Here is a 19,541-nt window from a genome sequence, read left to right as displayed (position 1 = left end):
GTTCTCACTGTGCTTACATGCATACTCCAGAAACATGCTGTTGGCTGTCCCCAATCAAAATCGGCCCGAGTATGTGTATGCATGTATATATGCTTGGAGATGATGAACTTAGATTGTAAGCTCCTTGGGGGCAAAGACTGATATGTATGTACAGTGCTATTAAAATACCTGTAATAACTGATCAAAATAAATGCTGGTGCACCAATAACCACTTGTACGTTCAGTTCACATTACTGTGGTGTTTTAGTTCTGATTTCTATTATAGTTGTTATACAACAGATATAATGGTATACATCACTCAACAGGATCCTGTTCTACTGCTGTGAAATAAAAACAAACTGCTAAAGTATATACTTATCGTTCTGTGATGTACAAAACATGCTTATTTTGTTTAACTGAACTTGCAAAAAACATTGCTTTTTTCCTGTGTAAGTACAACGTACATCTGCCAGGAGAATGGAAGCCAACAATTCCAAACTGCAGTTCTGCATTGCAGTATTGCATATTTGACACTCGGTTCACTTCCTATAATACAGGTTAGCTGGTGGTGGCTGCTTTAGAACTGCAATGATTCCCAAATAATACCTCTGCTAGAGGTACCTCTGCTAGAGTTAGTTGGCTGGAGTTAATCTTTAAGCATATCAACTGTTAAATCAACATTTCCTGACTTTCCTGGCTTACCTTGATTAAATTGAATTTAAAAGAATCCACCAGTGGAGTTCATATGGTTTTTATGTATAAAATGGTGCAATTTGTTTGTGCTGTAGACCCATCTAACACAAAAGAATAAAGATAGAAATGTGTGATGCCACTAAAAACAAACAGATTTTATTCACTCGTGACCTTCCTTTGAATATGTAGCTCAGCAGCAGAAGAGATATAATACAAAAGGCTTGTTGCAGTCTGTTTCCAGGCAAGTCGTGAAGGCTACACACAATGCACAGCACATACAATACATAGCAACATACACAATTGCTGCCCCTGAATGGAAACCCTAGTTCCTGACTTTTTAAAACTCTTAGAATGTGCAGGAGTTCACCAAAAACTTTTAATGGAAGGAACGTATCTGCAGAGCTGACTGGCGTGATACTCACACAATGTGAGCCAGGTTTAGAGGCTTCTCCGGTTGATCGGGAAACATTGGGTGCAGAGGCTCGCGACTGGAAGCACAGCTTAAAGACTTGCTAAGTGCATTAGTAAGCTTCTTTGCTGGAGATTTCTGCAAAGAAGAAAAAATATAATATAAAGACATGTAAAGAGCCATGGCGATGTCCTGGGGACACTTTCGTTCTCATTGGCACTAGCAGACACCCTTTGATTCCAGTGTGTGGCTTCCATTCACATTTTGAACACATGGGCAATCAAGACCTTAGCTTTTGTTTTTTTTTGGTTTTATCTAAATGTTCACCTTTAATATTTTTTTTCCCCATAATACATTTTTATTCATTGAAAAATAAAAGGAACAAAGAAAGTTGTCCACAGAAACATAAAATATAGGTCAAGAGCCAAACAGATACAATTCCATGAAGGATCATACACAATTTAGTCTTAATGTGTGATCGCAAGCATGTCTGTGGAGTCAAAACCCCCAAGGGGCGCAAGAAGCCTCAATCATTTGCAAAATGATAAACAGTAACCAAACTAAACAGGGATCTTGGCATCACATGTAGGGCAGTTACAGCTAGCTAATAACTGTAGCCCAAACCTGTCAGGTATCCCTAACTCTTCACAGTGCTTTGAGGAAGATGCCAGGCCAACCCACTCTGACTTGAACAACCCGCAGCCAGCGGGTTCCTGGGGGGCAAAAAAGAAAAAAGAAAAAAAAAAAAAAAAAACACACGCAACACAACCACCCCCATGATGTTGGTGAAGTAGAGAAAAAAAAAAGGAGGGGGGGGGGGACATAAAGGTACTTTCAAGTCCAACAGAACACTCTGTCAGATCATCTTTAATAATTAACAAGATTGCAAGAAAAGTTTTCACAGTACAATCTCAGTAAGGTTTTTTTTCTGGTTTAAAAAAAAAATGGTCACCACAAATTTTGCTGGAGACCCCTGCTACCAGTGTAATAAAGGTAGCTTTTAAATTAGCTTGTGTAATATGTGTTGACAAACGTGAATGCTGACCATTTTACTGGTTTATACATTTTTAGTGAATTGCTGCCCATAAGATGAAAAAAATATTTTAAAAAACTTAAAATGATTATTGTTAATAATAGCAAATGAGAAACAAGGTTCTCAAAAAACTACTTCCAACAAAAATAAAAATGTTCATTATTTGAAAGAGATGTATATCAAAAATGCAACCCTTTCTACGTTATCTGCCAGATTTAGTGATAAGTACCACCAAATTGCCAATTGTCTTTTTTCCTCTATGGTGATGCTTTATAACTTTTCGACTTCAGATGTTTGGTGATTCTAAAAAGATTTTTAAAACCTGATGGTAATGTTACAATACTAAGCTTCAACTCTACTTTTAACTGCTAAATAGCAATAAAAAAACAACAAAAAGGCAAACATATCTAGTTTCCTTTCTTCTGAATTTTAGCCCTAGCTCTTCAAGTACCACACATTTAGGTAAACTCAACACACAAGCGATATGAAATACTCACTCTTAATCCATTTATCTGTACACAAACACCAGTTGGTTGATAAATTATCAATTATCGGAGTGATAATCTCCCCTCACCAAATATATAGCGTGCTGGTTTCCCTATCTTTCTGGGTTAATCCCCTCCTGTGTCTCTCTTCTGTGGCGTAGCTCAGAACCCTGTGAGCCCCCTCTTACCCATGATGTGTACTCTTTCATTTGGTGCTGGTTGCTATGGGAACCACTGGCATGTCCCCTCCAAAAGCAATCCTGACAGAGCTGGTAATTGTGACACTGCTGGCAGCGATAGCGGAAACCCATCATGCTCTCATTGTGGCAATAGGAACACTCAACTGGGTGGAAGACTAAGAGAGAAAAGAAATTGTATAGATATGTAAATAGGCATGTTTGCCCTATTTGTACACACATCAGTCAAGTAAATGATCATAACGTCTAATCTAAATTTTTGGTCTCAACATTGTCAGCTGATTAAAGAACTCTTCTCTATTTTTACATTAGGATGTTTGTTAAACATTGGTAGAAATCCTGCAAAGAATTCAACTTGTGTGTCTATTGCATTGCAGGAAGAAAGCAGATAATGTGAATTCTAGCTGAAGGCCCCCTCATTGAAACATGCAGATTGACTGCACAGCTTACTCAAAGCAATACAAACAAGTTGTTTTCTTTTTAACTAGATCTGACCTATCTAGCTATGACACACAGAGGACGAGGGACCAATAGGAAAATAAAAATAAAGCCCATATTCAGCTAAAATCAGAAACATGAATGACACAGGATCTACTGTATGAATGAGGGAAGGGCAGATGATTGATAGCTGCACCCCCTCCATTCATAGAAGCTGTATTCTATGAATGGGGGATTTATGAGAGCTCCTGACAGCCCTTTAGTTGTATTAACCCCTGCCACATGGGAAGAATATGGTGGCAGTAGATTTCTCCTAAAAAGTAGAATAAGCAAAAGGTATACATCAAATGGTATATCCATTGTGCTGATTTTTGTGTTTTTGGTTTTAGCGAAACTTAGGCTTTAACGTCTGAGATATCCTAAAAAGCATCTAACTTACAGAAAAGTTTGCAGTTTTTCTAAAATAAAGGGGAATAAAAAATAATAATGAGGTGTACGATGTAGTATCACTGACGGGCACTGATGAGGCGTTTATGTGCAGCACTGATAGGCGGCACTGATAGACAGCACTGGTGGGCACTGATAGGCGGCACTGGTGGGCACTGATAGGCAACTGATTCGGAGGCACCGACAGGCAATCACTGATGGGCACAGATTTGCATTTCTAATGGGCACAGATTGGCATCCCTGGTGGGCTCTAGTGGGAACCCTCGATGGGTCTACACTGATAATCAACGCAGTGATTATCAGCGCAGACCCCCCCCCTCAGGAGAGCAGCCAATCGGCTCTCCTCTACTCGTGCCTTGTCAGCGCGAGTAGAGGAAAAGCCGAAAAATGGCACTTCCTGGTTACCATTTGATCAGCTGTGATTGGACACAGCTGATCACATGGTAAAGAGCCTACATCATAGGCTCTTTACAGGGATCGGAGATGCAGACTGACACACCACACCACCAATCGCCCCCTGCACGCCCCCGTGGGCACGCACTAGCGACTTATCCTGCTGGACGTCATTTGACGCCCAGTCAGGATAATACAACAACTTACCGGCCGTCATCCTGCTATATGGCAAGGGGGAAGTGGTTAAGTTTGTCTGTAATTAAAACAAACAGAATAAGCAGCATAAATTACTGTTTGCTAAATTTTCATGGAGATTTTTCAGGAGAATATTTTTAGGAGAAATTTAAAGATAAAGATAAACTCCAGCTTCAAAAATATTACAATAATTAGCCTAGTAATAGTAAAAAAAAAAAAAAAAAAAAAAAAAAAAAGCAGCTTTTGCGGCAAAATTCACCTTTATCCCAGGGCTGTCCACTGCAGCAATGCTTTTCCCCCATTCAATGTTACAAATCTTCATAACCAAAATAAGTATCAATCACTTCCTTTGAGCTCGAGCTTTCATAGATCCATCCTCCGTGTCACATAGCTTAAGCTGACAGCATTGCTGCACTGAACAGTGCTTACACATTACGTGAGAGATGTTCAATGCAATGGATGAAAAGACATTAACCTATGACGTTCTCTGACCAACCAGAAGACCCCTAGAAAAAAGGTATGCTTGGGGGACCCCAGGGAGGAAAGAGAGCGGAGGTGTTGACTTTTTTTTTTTTTTTTTTTTTTTTGATGCTAGACTCCTAGGATAAAAAAAAGAAGTCAACACACCCGCATAGCTTTTCCTAAATAATAATAATAAACCAAATTAGTGTAATTTGTGTGACACAATCTTCCAAAAAAAAAAAAGTGAAAAAAAAAAAAAAGTGAAAAAAAAAAAAAGTGAAAAAAAAAAAAATCTCCCTATGAGCTCACATCCGTACATTCCCTGAGATCAGAAGTGGCAACCTCAGCCTGGACTCCAACCAGGCCACACCCCCAACACAACATAGTTACAAAAAAAAAAAAAAATGAAAACATTTGCTGCTCACTAGGGAGTCACTTACCATTTTCTACATTCGCCAGTCGATGCAGGAGAGGTAACCAGACAAGACACTGAGGTGGTGGGTCAGACATAAGTGTATCCAAGAAAGAATTTAAGGTAACTTTTTTCTGTTAAGAGATAAAAAAATGACCTTGTAAGATTTATTAGTTACAGGTTAGAAAAAGCCTTTTAGTACAATTATACTTTAACTGCCCCCCCCCCCCCCCACCACTTACCTATCCTCACTCTTGCCATATCATTGTGTGAACCTCAGGAAGTTGCACGAGTGCCAGCTATCTTCTCCATTTAACTGCAGGAGAAGTGCTACCCATCCAGGAGACTTTGCAGTGGTGGCTGTGTGGCTCCTAGAGAATCACTCAATCAAGGACAGGCGAGTATAATGCCCTGTACACGCGATCAGACTTTCCGACAACAAAACCGTGGATTTTTGTGCGAAGGTTGTTGGCTCCAACTTGTCTTGCATACACACGGTCACACAAATGTTGGCCATCAATTACGAACGTAGTGACATACAAGACGTACCTGATATCTCCATTACGAACGCTAATTTTACAAGACCGAGCGCTTTCGGCTCATACTTGATTCCAAGCATGCGTGGATTTTTATGTGACGGACTTGGGTACACACGATCGGAAAGTCAGACAACAAAAGTTTGTTGGCGGAAAATTTGAGAACCTGCTAGCCAACAACAAATGTTTGATGGAGCATACACGCATTCGGAATTTTCCTGCCAACAAGCTCACATCCAACATTTGTTGTTTGAAAATCCGATCGTGTGTACGGGGCATAAGACTTTTGGTTGGAGGGAATTTAAGGAACACTGTATGGTACTAAACTTAAGCTGGCTCGTCGATGGTTCTTTTTTTTTAATTCATCTAGTGGGCTAAAAAAAAAAAAGAAAAAAAAAAAAGAAGACGGTTTCTCCATCCACAACAACAATGTGGATGGATGCATGGATGGATGGAGGACCCCCCCCCCCCCCCCCCCCGGGATCTATGGGCAATTTAGGTAAAAGCCTCTGCCTTATTAGTAGCAACAGGATACAAATGATACGTTTTCTATCCCAGATTTGGAAATAAAAAAGAATAAATTATACTGAGTTCTCTAACCAAGTCATACAGTATACATTCATGAGAGTCAAAGTAATGATGGATGCCCCAAGAAAAAAAAAAATCTGAATTTATAATAAGATTACATAGTTCGGAAAAATCTATTAAACACATCAAATCTCTACAGAATGTCAAACTCCTAAATGAGGAAAGGTTTAGAGTTCTAATGCTAACCTGGAATTAAAATGTGACAATTATTATTTACTGCCATGTGAGAATGGAGATATTTATTACCTGGTTGATGCTTCACTCCTGCATCGCATGTAGTGACAAATTACATAATTATCTCTTCTCTTTCACAAGGAAGCACATCTGTACACCTACAGGCACACCAAATGGCCCTCAAGGACAAAAATGCTAACCATGAAAGGCTCTACTCACTAAGCTATAACAATTGCCTGTATACAACTGTTATTTTTAGCAATGAGAGTCAATGACAATGACAGCAGTCACATGACTGAAGACAACTATTGTTATGGCAAATAACATGGCATAGATTATTCAGTTTCAGCCTACAGTCCTTTTTAACTATTTAATGAAACATATAAATGATTAAACAAGTTTGCAAGTGTTTCACTGAAAAATGTCCCCTGTAGCAATGCATATTAAGATATCAAAGGGCTCTTACTATATATATATAAGCCTCCCATTTAAAAGTTTTAAGCATATTCTCACTCTAAATAAACATTGAAATATGTGTAAAGCTAATAGAAATTTTACATAAACATTTGCGTTCTTTAAAGTTATGTTGCAATGGCCTTATAGCCTTTCTAAAACAAAAACGTTTTATTTTAGTTTTGATTAGCAGTGGCTAAAATCTGTAAGTTTTTTTTTTGTTTGATGGTCAAATTGGGAGATTTTCTTTTGATTTCTGATCTGGAGACAAAACAGAAAGTGAGAGGGTATCTCCACAAAGCGAGAGGAAATTTCCTCTCAGACACTTGTCACCTAAAGTGTGTCTCAATTGGTATATTTACCTTAATCTCCAGTTCTGGTGACAACTGTAAGATTTTGGACTTTGCATTACTTTATGTCCTGGGGACAATGTTCAGTAGGACAAATAGCAAGGCTACATGTTCCTAGCAAGGCCCAGACAGCAATATGAACCTAAACAAGGTTCTAACCCTCCCCTCTTCTCCATCCAAAACGAAATAAAGGTTTTGGCTTTCGATGCACTCGATTCTGTGCCCTTTTTCAATCAAAGTGCCAGAATTCCAGCCTGAACTTTGTTTTTGGATAAAGTAAAATATGGTTAGAGAACCTCTCTGGAGATGGCACTACTATCTGTGTTCCATTGGAAGTGAGACAAAATATCCTCAAGTTAAAGGAATTATCACACTTAGCAACCAATGAGACAGGTGTCTCCACTCATGGAAAAACTGTCACTGTCAAACTGAAAATATTAGTTTAGTCATTAAACTCTACCAGTCTGTGTATCTCAATGTCAACAGTATGCTAGGAGTATTTCAGGGAAATGAACACTCCCTAGCCATTAAACATAAGGAAATAAAAAGCTACCTTTGAGTAATCATATTTATTCTCAATAAACTGAAAATGTGTGAAAACTTATGCAGTTATTTTGCAACTGAATAATAAAGATATTTTTAAATGCAACTAATTTAACCACCTGGATTTGAACAAGTTCTTGTAAACCAGGGGTGTTTTTTATTTTGAATGGTATAATGAACATTTTCCTCCTGCAGCCGCTGAATGCTGGTGGGAGGAAGAGGAGGAGAAGCCAGATTTTAGCAGTTGCAGAAAGAAAATGGAGGGGACTGGGTCCTGTATATGCTGTCCCTCCTGTCCAAGTGCAAAGCAGAATGTGACAGGGAGATCGCACAAGCCCCCTGGAGCATGAAGCAGGGTCGCCATTGCGACCCCAATGCTAAATTCACTGTAAAACACAGCTCAACTATGGGGTTTTAAAGCCTGCCAAACCGCAAATGTAAACAAGCCCTTACTGTCCTGAGCCCCCTATAAGGCTACTTTCACACTGATGCGCTGTGGTTTACCCACACTGTGCATGCAGCACAGTGTACCTGTGGCTTTCCTGCGGGTTAACAGTGCTTTGCCATAGTCTTGACTCCTGCATTCAGGAGTTTTGGTGTGGAAAGCTGCAGGTGCACTGAGCTGCAGCCGCGGATCATTGAAAAATCAGCCTAATAGTGGTTAACCATTTTAGAGGTGCTAATAGGCCCATTGCAAAAACTAATATGCCCAGTGGATGTGACGTTTCATACAATGACCTTCTTTTCACTTTCAGCTTCTGCTGTCATTGCTCTCCATCTCCAGGCTGCTAGAAATGTTCCATGTGAAGTGCACTTGGAATGACACTGCCTATGACAGGAGCCGGTGCTACAGAGGAAGCATAGGCTTATGTAGCTCCTGCTCTCTCCTCGGCTGCCTGCTTCCTCTGCTGCTGGTGTCAGCTCGATGCACTCTGATGCTCTGGGATGGTGGGTAGGCAACCCCAAATATCAATCAACGGGTTGCTGACCCAAGGCATGCACTTCCTTGGTTTGAGGTTGAGGGCCACAAGTTGAGCACCCCTGTTGTAAATGTACTGTAGACTTGGAAAGTGGAGGGGCAGCATTAGGTACCAAACAGATGTGCTGCTTACACATATGCTGACAAAAAACATGCTGACAGGAGCAGAGGGTAGAGTAAGCAGTGGGATTAACTCCTTTAGTCTATTGCTGCCCCTTGACTGTCAAATCACAGGCTGGAGAAAGAAGTGACCAGGTTGTATTGCTAAAGCAGAGAACAGTCCAGTATCACACCTGGATATTTTGTATGGATGTGCAAATATCTGAATAGGCAGACAGTAATGCAAATCATTGGCAGGTAAAACAGCCACCATATATGTACAGGTTATCTTCAAAGCATTCAGATGTTTGTCTTTGAAGGTCATGCTGACTTCTTTTCACAAACTACAGTAACTTATCCTCAAACTGCATTAAACCTAGAAACAAACATTTTCTATATCGCAGTTTTCCAATCCTAAAATGTGGTTGCTGCATTAGTTTCCTTTTTTTTCTCCCTATTTTTACCTTACAATCCAGCCAGTAACATACTTCCTGTCTTAGGGTGTCTCCACTCCACTGGAGGGACAACAGAGAAACCTTCTGACAGCAACAATGTCGATCTGGGGAATGGACAATATTACATGCACTAGCAAATATAGATGGACTTAAAGCGGAGTTCCACCCAAAAGTGGAAGCTCCGCTTATCTGCTTCCTCCCCCTCTCCGATGCCACATTTGGCACCTTTCTGTGGGGGGGCATGTTATTTATGGCCCCTCCTCCTTCCCCCCGCTGCCTTCTGGGAGACACACAGGTCCCAGAAGACTGCAGGACCTTTCAGAAAGTGCAATGCAACTCACGCATGTGCAGTAGGAAACAAGCTGTGAAGCCGTAAGGCTTAACTTCCTGTTTCCTTCAGTAAGGATGCTGGCGCCTGCGCCTCAAGCCGATGGACGGGTCTGCTTCAGGTGTCGACATTGCTGGCTCCCTGGACAGGTAAGTTTCCTTATATTAAAAGTCAGTAGCTACAGTATTTGTACAGTAGGTGACCGCGATATTGTGTCAATCTCGCCGCTGTTATCGGCGAGATTTGACACCTGCAAGCCCCATCGCGGGAGCCAGCGCCGAGCTGACTTGCTCATCGGGAAAGGAAAAATGTGTTTTTTTCCTTTCCCGATGAGTGACAGGCATTGCTGACAGGTGTTTGGTATGAATTATGAATCATGAGGGGGAACTCCACGCCGGCATGGGTTCCCCTCCAAAAGCATACCAGACCCTTATCCGAGCATGTAGCCCGGCCGGTAAGGAAGGGGGGTGGGGACAAGCGAGCGCCCCCCCCCCCCCTGAATCATACCAGGCCGCGTGATCTCAACATGCGGGGGTGGGTGCTTTGAGGAAGGGGGGCGCCCTGTGGCCCCCCACCCCAAAGCTCCTTGTCCCCATGTTGATGAGGACAAGGGCCTCTTCCTGACAACCCTGGCCGGGGTACTGTGCCACAGGGCGCCCCCCTTCCCCAAAGCACCCACCCCCCCATGTTGAGGGCATGTGGCCTGGTACGGTTCAGGAGGGGGGGCGCGCTCGTCCCCACCCCCCTTCCCGACTGGCCGGGCTGCGTGCTCAGATAAGGGTCTGGTATGGATTTTGGGGGGATCCCCACGCCGTTTTTTCGGTGTAGGGGGTTCCCCTTAAAATCCATACCAGACCTAAGGGCCTGGTATGCCCCTGGAGGGGAATTCCCTCTCGTGCTGGCTGCAATAGGAAAATGTGTTTTTCCTATTGCAGCCAGCGCGAGATGCACAGTACCCTGTCGCCGAGAACCAGAGCGATGGGATCGCGCTGTAAACACATTCTCGTGTACAGGTACTGTAGCTGCTGACTTTATTTTTTTTTCAATACAGGCTGGAACTCTGCTTTAAGTAACAAATTAAAGCCAAACTCCAGCTAACACTTTCTAAGCAGTTACACCAAAAGTTTTTTTATTCTTTGGAACAAAAGTTTTACATAAAAGAATAAAAGCTGATCATTGCAAACACCCCTGACAGTGTTAATTGATTTGTCTCAACCCCTTAGCTGCCACCTCTGCTGGACAGCTTGGTCTGTTAAAGGAAGTTGAAAAATAACATTTACTGGACAGATTGCCAGATGAGAATAAAGGGAAAAAAGTTTAAAAACTAAGGCAGTCACAACACCTAAGAACTGGCAGGCTGCAATATTTTATTTTTTTTTGTTTGTTTGTAAATAACAAACATGCCTATACTTACCGGGGTTTTGCACAGAGCGGCCCCGATCCTCCTTTTCTGGGATCCCCCGGTGGCGTTCCTCCTCCTCAAGTGCCCCCACGGAGAGCCGCTTTCCATGGGGGCACTCGTGCGGGCGCGCTCCCGAGTCCTGCTGCAGCATCCATTGACACATACAGCAGAACTCGGCCCCGCCCCCCATGTCACTGGATTTGATTGACATCAGTGGGAGTCAGTGGCTTCTGCTGATATCAATCTGTCCAATGAGGACCTGAGACAGCGGCTGGAGCTGCTGGGCTCATTTTAGTCGCTGGAACGATCGGGTTCAGGTAAGAAAATAGAGGGGCTCTGGGGGGTTGCTGCAGCACAGAAGGTTTTTTACCTTAATGCATAGAATGCATTAAGGTGAAAAACCCAGAGGGTTTACAACTCCTTTAATACCGCTTTAAAGTGGTAGTAAAGCTATTTTATATTTATACCTACTGGTAAGCCTATAATAAAGCTTTCCTGTATGTACAGTAAATATCTCCTAAACATGCACTGATTAAGAGAGATTTATGTTTGCAACGCACTGTGCGCTCAATGGATTTTAAATTTTTTTTTGCAGTTTACATATTCTTAACTGTACTGGGTGATTTTCACCTAGAAATATGTCCTTGCTGGTCATTAACTTTCACTAGGGTATGGTTATTCTATGTTCGGTGCTTCTTACTGTCATTTTTTTGTTTTGTTTTTGTTTCCATTAATCAGCGTATGTCTTTAATAATTTGTATCTGTCAGTCTGCCTGTGCCAGTAACCAGGTTTTCCCACTATGAGCGGATTATGTTTTTTTAAGAAATAATAAATTTGAAACATAATATACATAATTTACATTAAAGAACCATGACCTGTAAAAAAGGCTCATTCTGTAGTCTCATGTCGCAAGACCTTTATGTGCACCAAAAGTCATTAGTGATCTTCTACTTGCAGATCTGCAAACTCCTCATCCATATTGTTCATTGACCTGCTTTCATTTTAAACAATAACAATTTTATTTAACTTTATTGTACCTGCTGTGAGAAACAAGATTTCGCAGACTGCTCCGTATAGCCAAAAGAAGGACCTTCAAACACAGCAGTTGGCAGTTTGAGTACCTCCCTAAGAAACAGGTCATATTTTCCATAAACCATTACCCCACTTGACTCCGAGATCAAGGAGAAAATATCTGGAAGCGGATGAAACAGAACATAAATTACTTTGTATGCTAGGCATAATGTAAGATTAGTTATTAATGAATATCAGTAGGAGGTACTATTGCACCAGAAAATGACTACAATAAAACTAATTGGATAGAAGCAAAGTGAGAATCATTCTTGTATGTCACGGACCATCAACTTGGTGATAAACAATGAGAGTTGCCAGGGACATGTTTCTTCTTTCAGCCCCCATAGAGGCCTAGGCTAACTGTTCTATGCTGCCCCAAATCTACCCCAGTCAACTGGCTCGCCAACATTATCAGACACCATAACTACACAAGGCATATCAGCAGGAACTGGCCGACATTCGGACAGTGTGTACAGCTGCCTGTCCGACAGAAGCCGATCTCACAAGTAGCTTCTTTTGAACAGTCTTGCTGAAAAAACAGCAGCCGATCAGCGCTTGTAGCCAATGGCCCATCAGAACATAATAACACAGCAGGGGAGATAGCAACACTAACATCGCTTATGCCAGGCACACACAGGCCGAAAATGGTCGGTTCGTCAGGAACCGGATGATTTTCAGTCTCTGTGTACAGCTCCCTGTCTAACAGAAACTGGTCTCAATGGCTTCTGTCAAATTGGCGTGCTGGTAAACCAGCATCCGATCAGTACTGGCAGTTGAATGATTCAGAAAAGGGACATAAATCTTCTCCATTTCATGCAGGAATTGAAACTTTTTTGAATTAGTGAAGCTGGCCATAGATGGATTATTTGTTATTTTTGATCAGCTAGCGGGTCTATCAAAAAGAAAAAAAAAAAAAAGAAAAACCGATCCCTCATCCAGCTAAACAAAGTGGATGGAGGAATCCTCACTGCGTATTCTGACAGTTGGAACTCAACTGCTGTCAGAATACAATGATCAGTGCTGCAGCATTGAATGGAAATTTTCCAACATTCCCCTTTGAGAGAAACTCCTTATTAGATCGACTTCTCTTGAGTGGGAATGGCCATGGACGGATTGAAATTCAGCCAGTCCTTGCTGAACCATCTGCTTTTCAATTCATCTATGGCCAGCTTAGGTTGTACAAAGGCCACTGACAAGAACACAGGCAGTGCTGGGCTTTCTATTTGAAAACCAATTAATGCTTTGCAAACACAAATACACTTCAAGATATTGGATGGCTGCTGCTCCTGTCCTGAAAATGCTAGTTTCCTGGTGGTCATGATGATCAAATGGTTTCAGTAATTTGTGAGTCACTAGTATAGAACAAACACGAAGATGAAGGCTTTCAGTACTTGCTCTGTGTCAGTGAAAGTACTGAAGCCAGATGATCTGCAGGGCAAAAAGGTGCCGTATAGTGTATGCAGGAACATGGACTTTTCATTGGTATAAATGTAGTGTACAGCATGCATCCCTGGGAGGACCAGGACCAGATGGGTAGGATTCTCAAGAAGAGGCTGTGCAGTGCTGAGCAGGTCAGACAGTGAAGATCCATATATGTAGCTTGTCAGAGGTTATTAGGGAAGGTAGCAGAGCTCACAAAGTTTAATTACCTACATCTTAAATGGGAGCATCAGTCGTTTTTGTGTTCATTAAGCCTCCATTCACATCTTGGCGCCCCAGATCGGGCAAATTGGGACACCAAGATGTGAACGGAGCCTAAAAAAAACTGCTGACTTTTACTAAACACACACTCACCTGTCCTAGGATCCAGTGATATGCTCACCCATGCCGTCCCTTCTCTCCCTAGCTCCGGCATCTTGACTGTGGGTGCCTGGCAGTTTGCGGCTTCACAGCCAGGTGTACCCTGCGCATGCATGAGTCGTGCTATGCCTCCTGAATAGTCCAGAAGTCTTCTGGGACCTGGGACGTGTCCCAGAAGAATGCGGGGGGGGGGGGAGAACTTCCCCTTGGATCGCCTAGGCATAACTAGGTACCTGCTCCCCCCCCCCAAAAAAAAACTGCATGCCATGCTTTTTTGGGTGGAGCTCCGTTTTTTTTTTTTTTTTTTTTTTTTAAGAACACTGTATCCAGTAATGCAGACCTCACTTACAAAAAGATATTGATAATATAGAACAAGTCCAGAGACGGGTAACACAAATGGTGAAAGGTATGGGGGATTAAATATATAAAGAGCAACTTCAGGAACTTAATATATACAGTCTGGAGGAGAGAAGGAAAAGAAGAGACATATCTGAAACCTTTAAATACATGAAGGGGGTGAAGTTTTTTCAACAAGAAACCAAAATCAAGAATATGGGGACAGGACCTTAAACTAACTGGAGGAAAGTTCAAAATTAAATTTTAGAAAGTATTATTTTACAGAAAGGATAGTTAATGTTTGGAATAAACTTCCAGCAGAGAGAGAGCTAGTGAGACAATCAACAGTAAATGGCTTCAAACATTCTTGGGACAAACATAGATCTATACTCAGATACTAAAGTTAACAGAAAAAAACAAAGCAAACAAAAAAAAATGGGCAGACTTGATGGTCTACTTGGCCTTTTTTTTATGCCGTCACTTTTCGATTGTATAATGACATCAATATTGTGTACAAAGTTTTCCAAAGTGCAGTGAACCCAGAAAATAATAAATAGTAGTTTATTACCTTCTACTGTACATGGCTATTTGCCACTGTATTGAATTTTTGCATACTACTGTACAAATAGTACTCTAAAAAAGAAATAGCTAATGTTATACTCACATCTAAGCTTGTCCATTATTTTCCCTCCACACAGTGTGGACAAAGCCATTTTGACAGCGAAGACTGTTATTTTACCATGTCCTTCTCTATGGATTACAAATCAATGGAACATTCAGTTATGCTGATAAACAATTGTATTCATGGAAAATATCAAAAAGACAGTTTTGTATTGTTAATAAAGCATAATTTTTTAATTATTTCTGCTAAATATACTGACTACACATGCTGGTGATTTAAATTACTTACTTTTTGATATGCTGATCTTGAGCCTTGTTAACCATGTTAGACAACATTAAATATAAAATGCACCATAACTGTTATATATAAAAAATATTTTGGGTAACACTTTTTTTTTATAGAGTTATCAATTTGGAAGCCAATTCTACTTGTACATGGGTACAAGGTTTCTTTTTGGGGAGGACCAAAAGATCATTAATACTACATTCCATTCATTTATCACTTTTTGAAAAATGTTTTAGCAAGACCAATAAGGGGGAGGAGTCTCTGGTGATAATCCCACCTCTCGGGTTCAAAAGTATTTTGGGAAACAACTAAAAAGAAACACTGCCCTAGGATCCTACAGGTGTCATTTACATAACTAAATAAGTTACACAAATTATTAAATAAATTAAATAAATATTAAATTATCAATATATGTTTATTATTAAAAATATATGAAATAAGTTAAATTACATAACCAAACACCAGAGTAGTTTTTTTTTTTTAGCATTATCCAGATTTATTATTTAGAATAGAAAGGTAACCAACAGATTGTATCAGCATCTGAACTGAGAAAGTGCAGTCCAACAGACTGAGTGCAGGAATAACTTAATACCTCAGATCACATAGTGTACAGAAAGTGAATAATATTGCTATACTAGCTAATGTAAGACCACAGAATGGAAACAAGGTTGGATACCTGGGTTTTATCATATCATGGGAAGGAGAAAAAAAGAGGAGGGAAAGGAAGGAAAAGGACTAGGAAAGGAGAGGGGAAAAAATAACTTCAAACAAAACAAATAAGCATGCTGGTCTGGACAGAGTATTTAGTTTGACTGAGGGGTTCTATCTAGCAGAGATCTACCTTCATCTGAATATATAAACATATTCCATGAAAGCCACTTTTTTTTTTTTTTTTTTTTAACGTTTGTGCTTGTTTAGTGCTGAAAGCACTAGATCCTCCATTTTATAAATGTCCTTGACCTTTCTGAGCCACATTTGAATAGAGGGAGGGTCAGGATCTTTCTATCGCAAAGCAATGCAATTTTTGAATAAGTGAAGTATGTGGCGCTAACTAAAGTGCAGAAATGAATCAATAAGTATATAAATACTAAATAGAACAGCTCACGCACCTGACAAGTAAGCGTGTAGAACAGAATAGGCAAGTGCAAGTGAAAATAAAAATAACAAATCTCTACTCTTCTCTAGGTTACTGGTAAAGTGCATCAATGCCACGGATTCCAAACAGCAGTTGGAGCAGTGTGTATATAAGGTGCATCAAGTGAAAAAATATATATGACAATCCTAGTCTAATGATAAAATGACATACATAAAAAAAGAAATGTGAAAAAAAAATTTCTGAATAAATTCACTGTTCTCCTGGAGTGTAAAAGGTGAAATTCAAAAAGCAAAGTCCAACAAGTGATAAACACTAATATGAATAAGTTCACATATAAGTTCATTATAAGTTCATAAGTTGATTACCCTTTGATAAAGTCCTGTGTTCAGTGACGATATGCGCCAGGGAAGAGCCAGGTGTCGTCACTTCCAGTCGCGGCCGAGACCGGAAGTACTCTGCTGATTTTAAACTATAAGTTACTCTTTGTTTTAATAAAACACTTTTGGGAATTACTACACAATGGAGCCACCCTCTTTTATTTCATGGCCTCACCGCTTTGGTTAAGCCTGGAGTCACCCCCAAAAATCTGCTATTGTTGGGACAATCGTTGGAAATCGATCGTTGTGCTGGGATCTGCTGTTTTCCACACTGAAGGCTTGACTCGACCTGTAGGGGTCTTCATCTGAGGTGAGAGGCTGGGGGGAATCGTGTGGCGCACCACGGATATTATATACAGTACCTGCCCTCAAGAATGTGTTTCCAGCGCAATCCCATCGCGCTGGTTCTCGGCGACAGGGTACTGTACATCTCGCGCTTGCTGCAATAGGAAAAACACATTTTCCTATTGCAGTGAGCATGAGAAAGAAGCGACAATGACCCCTCTCTAATAAAAAAACGGCATGGGTTCCCCTCCAAGAGCATACCAGACCCTTAGGTCTGGTATGGATTTTAAGGATAACCCCCTACGCTGAAAAAACGGTGTGGGGCCCCCCCAAAATCCATACCAGACCCTTATCCGAGCACGCAGCCTGGCCGGTCAGGAAAGGGGGTGGGGATGAGCGAGCGCCCCCCCCCCCCCTGAACCGTACCAGGCCGCATGGGGGTGGGTGCTTTGGGGCGGGGGGGCGCCCCCAGATCCCAGCCCCTCCACCCTATGTGAATGAATATGGAGTACATCGTACCCCTACCCATTCACCTTTGGGAAAAAAAGTGTCAATAAAAAAAAAAACATACTAGACCGGTTTTTAAAGTAATTTATTAGGTTCTTTTGCCGGGCTCCTCCGTTATCTTCTGCTCTTTTGACGCTCTTTTGCTAGCATTGGCCCGGTCTTCTCCGTCGTCTTCTTCCCTATTCTCTTCTTCCGATGTTGACACAACACTCTCTCCGGCTGTAATGACGTGTGCGCAACGACTTATATAGGCATGGGGCGTGGTCACCGGGTGATGTCACCCGGTGACCCCGCTCCTTATGACGTCACAGTCCCATCATGCCCCGGGACTGTGACGTCATTAGAAGGGCAGGGTCACCGGGTGACATCACCCGGTGACCACGCCCCATGCCTATATAAGTTGTTGCGCACTGCGCACACGGCATTACAGCGGGAGAGAGCGTCGTGTCAACATCGGAAGAAGAGAATAGGGAAGAAGACGACGGAGAAGACCAGGCCAACGCTAGCAAAAGAGCGGCAAAAGAGCAGAAGATAGCGGAGGAGCCCGGGCAGAAGAACCGGAGACCGGGAGAAGAAGCCGAAGAGAGTGGAGTCAGGAGAGACCCCTGAAGTCGGAAGAGACCCCCGGAGCTGCCTAATAAATTACTTTAAAAACCGGTCTAGTGTGTTTTTTTTATTGACACTTTTTTTCCCCCAGGTGAAAGGGTACCCCATATTCATTCACATAGGGTGGGGGGCCGAGATCTGGGGGCCCCCTTATTAAAGGGGGCTCCCGGATTCCGATAAGCCCCCCGCTCGCAGACCCCGACAACCAACGGCCAGGGTTGTCAGGAAGAGGCCCTTGTCCCCATGTTGACAAAGCACCCACCCCCCATGTTGAGGGCATGCAGCCTTGTACGGTTCAGGAGGGGGGGGCGTTCGCTCGTCCCCACCCCCTTTCCTGACCGGCCGGGCTGCATGCTCGGATAAGGGACTGGTATGGATTTTGGGGGGACCCCCACGCCTTTTTTTGGCGTAGGGGGTTCCCCTTAAAATCCATGCCAGACCTAAGGGCCTGGTATGCTCCTGGAGGGGAACCCATGCCGGTTTTCTATTTAAAATTTGGCATGGAGTTCCCCCTCATGATTCATACCAAACACAGTGCCTCAATGTCAGCAATGCTTGTCGCTCATTGGGAAAGGAAAAAACAGATTTTTGCTTTCCCAATGAGCGAGCCAGCTCGGCGCTGGCTCCCACGACGGGGCTCGCAGGAGTCAATCTCGCCAATAACAGCGGCGAGATTGACACAATATCGCGGTCACCTACTGTATGTGATTGGACGAATTTGACATCGCTCGAAAGTTGTTTTTGCACAATTTTTTTTTCTTTTCTGCCCACGGATTTAATTCATGAATTTATATATGTGAACTTATTCATATTAGTGTTTATCACTTATTGGACTTTGCTTTTTGAATTTCACCTTTTACACTCAAGGAGAACAGTGGATTTATTCAGAAATTTTTATTTTTCACATTTCTTTTTTTATGTATGTAATTTTATCATTAGACTAGGATTGTCATATATATTTTTTTACTTGATGCACCTTATATACAAACTGGATGCTATTTTAGATTGCTGTTTGGAATCTGTGGCATTGATGCACTTTACCAGTGATCTAGAGAAGAGTAGAGAAGATTTGTTATTTTTATTTTCACTCGCACTTGCCTATTCTGTTCTACACGCTTACGTGTCAGGTGTGTGAGCAGTTCTGTTTAGTATTTATATACTTATTGATTCATTTCTGCCCTTTAGTTAGCGCCACATACTTCACTTGTTCGTATATTTTATCTGTGTGGGAACACTTTTATATGTTGGCAGCTTCTCCCATCTTTTTATATCTTATTCTATACAGTTTGGTTTTGCGCATTAGTTCCCCCATTTCAATGCAATTTTTGGTTGCGTTAAGTAGATGGTGCAGTACCAACTTTCTATAAATTGTAATAGGAATGTCAGAGCAATGAAGCAGAAAGAAGGCTGGGTCCTCTGGAACGGAAAGTCTGTAAACTGTTGTATAAGTCTGCGTTTTTCCCTCCAGAAGGTGCCCAAGCCCGGGCACACCAAAAATATGTGCA

At 41.8% G+C, this 19,541-nt stretch overlaps 1 protein-coding gene across 17 annotated transcripts in view; it reads right to left on the bottom strand.

Moving 5' to 3' along the window:
- The window catches only part of DTNA (dystrobrevin alpha), a 393,012-nt gene that overhangs the window by 113,175 nt on the left and 260,296 nt on the right, over nt 1–19,541 (bottom strand). For all 17 annotated transcript variants that reach the window (XR_012244518.1, XM_073631546.1, XM_073631548.1 and 14 more), the window contains exons 5-9: nt 14,923–15,008; nt 12,089–12,243; nt 5,172–5,277; nt 2,788–2,954; nt 1,095–1,219 (exon numbers count right to left, since the gene is read on the bottom strand). Coding sequence is in view for 16 of the 17 variants with exons in the window: in XM_073631546.1 (XP_073487647.1) it covers nt 1,095–1,219; nt 2,788–2,954; nt 5,172–5,277; nt 12,089–12,243; nt 14,923–15,008 (639 nt within the window). In the remaining variant the exon portion in view is untranslated. The remainder of the gene's footprint in view (nt 1–1,094; nt 1,220–2,787; nt 2,955–5,171; nt 5,278–12,088; nt 12,244–14,922; nt 15,009–19,541) is intronic.

Source organism: Aquarana catesbeiana, linkage group LG05 (genome assembly GCF_042186555.1).
Source record: "Aquarana catesbeiana isolate 2022-GZ linkage group LG05, ASM4218655v1, whole genome shotgun sequence".
NCBI lineage: Eukaryota > Metazoa > Chordata > Amphibia > Anura > Ranidae > Aquarana > Aquarana catesbeiana.
This window is presented reverse-complemented; position numbering and strand designations above follow the sequence as displayed.